Raw genomic sequence first — 3,400 nt, 5'->3', positions numbered from 1 at the left:
AGAAACCGTTTCCTGCTGTCACTCAAATTCCGTCACAGACAGCATCTGTCTGCCTTAAGCAGCTGCCACGCAATCATTCTTCACCACCGTGACCCAGCCACCTCTGGACTCGCCTGCACAAAGATGTAGCAGAAAAATCAAGTCAAAGCCAATCATTACAGAATCCTTGTTCATCTTCAAAATCTCGGATACCGATACAGAGATACCCATTTGAACAGAGATTCTTCCACAATGGCTTGGTTCAGAAGCCTAATCCGAGTCACAGGTATCAAATCCAGAAATAGAGCGCCGAACACGTTTTCATTGGCTTCTCTGGCGAGCCTGAGCACCTGCACCGAAGCCACCAATAAGTACTCTGGCCTGGGGCCGACGGTGCCCTCGGAGAAGCCGAGGGTGGTTGTGGTGGGCTCCGGGTGGGCAGCTTGCAGGCTCATGAAGGGCCTCGACACCAACCTCTACGACGTCGTCTGCGTGTCTCCTCGGAACCACATGGTCTTCACGCCCCTCCTGGCCTCCACATGCGTGGGGACCCTGGAGTTCAGGTCCGTTGCCGAACCCATCAGCAGGATCCAACCCGCCATCTCTCGCGAACCCGGGTCCTACTTCTTCTTGGCCAATTGTACGGGCATCGATGGCGATAATCATTCGGTATGTTAGCTTCCCTTTTTGGGTTTGTTGGATTGTGGGAAAAAGATTTTTTGACTTTTTGTGAACAATGCGTTTAAAAAGCTCCTTTTAGAAAGTTTGATTGAATAGTAATCAAATGAGGAAAAAAAGAAAAGGGGAAATTGATTGAACTGAAATGTGGGTATGGAAAAATTGTAAGTAAAATTGTAATTTTTATTTGTTCCTGCTTTAAAAAAAGTTAGTCTTTTTGGCTGTCGTGAGGTAATGGGCTACAGTTTTGAATAGTCTACTTACACATATGTGGGTATATGGCAATCTTGGAGTTTTGAATTTCACAAAGGCTCAATTGTAAGAAATTTGGTCTTGGATAATTGAAGGTGCATTGTGAGACTGTTACTGATGGACCAGACACCTTGGATCCGTGGAAGTTTAAGATTGCATATGACAAATTGGTTATTGCTTTGGGGGCACAGCCCTTAACTTTTGGAATCCAAGGGGTGAAAGAACATGCGATTTTTCTTCGGGAAGTTTACCATGCCCAGGAAATTCGTAGGAAGCTGCTCCTAAACTTGATGTTGTCTGACGTGCCTGGTATGCTATTGCAATAAGGTTTTTTTTTTTACTTGAATTAAGAATGAGATCATATGAATTGAAAATGCTACTATTGAATTTGGGTTGGAGGCAGGCATTTCAGAGGAAGAGAAAAGCAGACTTCTACACTGTGTTGTTGTGGGAGGTGGTCCCACGGGAGTTGAGTTCAGTGGTGAACTAAGTGATTTTATCACAAAAGATGTTCGCCAAACACATGCGCATGTGAAAGACTATATCCACGTTACTTTGATTGAGGTTTGCTTAATAAAAACTTTAGCTATGAGATATTCTTGTACAAAGATTTCCTTTAAACTATTTTCTTTATAGTTATTGCTATCCACACAATCACCTTGCTTGAAAAAGGTTCTGTATTTGCTTCGAGGCATCACTATAACTATTATTGTGACAAAAAACCATTGCATTCTTGCAAAAGATGTTTTGAGGAAATATTGAGTAAATTGTTCTTGGATTAACAGGCAAACGAGATATTATCTTCCTTTGATGATCGCCTCAGGCACTATGCTACTAAACAGTTGACAAAGGTAAGGGATGCATGATTAATAGGAAGAACTTGTTTGTCCGTGTCTTAAAAATGTTGCTGTGGATTATCTATTGCATATTCTCAAAATGAGAGTTTTAGTCTGGTCTTTGTTGTGGAAGATAAAATTGTCAATTGTAAAAGGTAAAATCCAAAAGGAACCATTTTTCTCTGAAAGGAACTTGGAGCTTCTCCTAAGGATATGTAAGACACCTCTCACTAGCAACAATTGGGATATTCTACAACTGTGGACATTGCAATCATTAACCCCCCAACAACTAATCAACAACAATTCCCCCAAAATTTTAGTTATGGATCTATTCATTTAGTAGTTTCTCTCAGTCAGGAGTTCGTCTTGTCCGTGGAATAGTCAAGGATGTTAAAGCTCAGAAGTTAGTTCTTAATGATGGCACAGAGGTTCCATATGGGCTGCTAGTGTGGTCTACGGGTGTTGGTCCCTCTCCTCTTGTTAACTCTATGGAGCTTCCAAAATCTCCAGGTGGAAGGTTAGTCACTAGTTCTTTTTGGCTCATCACAATGCATTTTTACATCATTCTCAGTTCCATGTGAGGTTTTTGACCAATTCATACATGTAGTTATTAAACTGTTTTGATGGGGGAAATTTCCTATTCTGGTAAAGATGGTCCGAAATTAATCAACAAGGTCTCTCTAACTCATGGGACAATTGATTCGGGAAATTTTGAAATGTTAACTCTTATATAATGTCTTGAAGCATCAACCAAGTTGGATATCAGTACTTGTATAGTATTTAGGTCAATTTGAGTCTTGAAAATCTTTTTTTTTTTAGGTCAATTTTAGTCTTGAAAATCATTGTTATTGCCTCCTATACATCATATGTTTCTTGTTTCTTTTCTGATTTGGTTTTCCATTGGATGCCATAATGTTTGTTATATCACAATTCCATTGGATGCCATAATTTTTGTTATATCACAATTCCTTAGTACATTGGTTTTTTTTCGCTTTTTACTCCGCATATCTATCTTATTCATATTCAAATTGGTAGGCATGCTTTGAAAACAGCATAGGCATGAGAACGAGTTAACGGATCCTATTCGTGTTTACAGGATTGGTGTTGACGAGTGGCTACACGTTCCTTCCATGCAGGATGTGTTTGCGATTGGTGATTGCAGTGGGTTTCTTGAAAGTACTGGAAAACCAACCCTTCCGGCTTTGGCTCAGGTAAGAACAGCCTTTTTTATTTTTTGTGAAGATATTAGTATTCTTCCTGGCAAACTGTTGAAGTCGGAGATATCCTAGATGATTGCAGATTAGTGTTTGCATATTTCATGAATCAATAATATCCATAACATCCCACCTCATGTTTTGGAAGGTCAATCTTATTACTAAGATAAGATGACTAGTTATGTTATATTAAATTAGGGACTGAATTAAGTCTTTGTACTCCAAAGCTCAAGGGGCTACCCCTATTTAAATAAGGTGGACAAAATAGTGTGATGCTTGATATCTGTTGATGGCAGTGTTGATTTTTCCCAAGAAGCTTGTTCAGCCAGGCAACATTTCTAGTGTGAAATTTCCTATCATGCTTGAAATAGCGATCTGGATTTTGAGTGGGCATGGTTTTTGCATAAGTGAATATGCTATTATGTTTCTCTTTGGCTGACA

General features: G+C 39.7%; 1 protein-coding gene across 1 annotated transcript; it reads left to right on the top strand.

Annotated features, from left to right (window-relative positions):
- On the top strand, nt 1-2,956 carry LOC132163772 (internal alternative NAD(P)H-ubiquinone oxidoreductase A2, mitochondrial-like; the record flags this gene model as incomplete). Its single annotated transcript, XM_059574144.1, is given in 6 exon segments — nt 1-648; nt 1,005-1,218; nt 1,313-1,473; nt 1,695-1,760; nt 2,099-2,262; nt 2,842-2,956. Coding segments are annotated over 6 exon segments (1,137 nt in total), but the record flags the coding sequence as incomplete, so codon positions are not given.
- Between the last annotated feature and the right edge of the window lie 444 nt (nt 2,957-3,400).

The sequence above is a fragment of the Corylus avellana genome, chromosome ca10 (assembly GCF_901000735.1).
Source record: "Corylus avellana chromosome ca10, CavTom2PMs-1.0".
NCBI classification, from domain to species: domain Eukaryota; kingdom Viridiplantae; phylum Streptophyta; class Magnoliopsida; order Fagales; family Betulaceae; genus Corylus; species Corylus avellana.
Note: the sequence above shows the minus strand (reverse complement) of the source record. Positions and strands in the feature narration are given on the sequence as shown.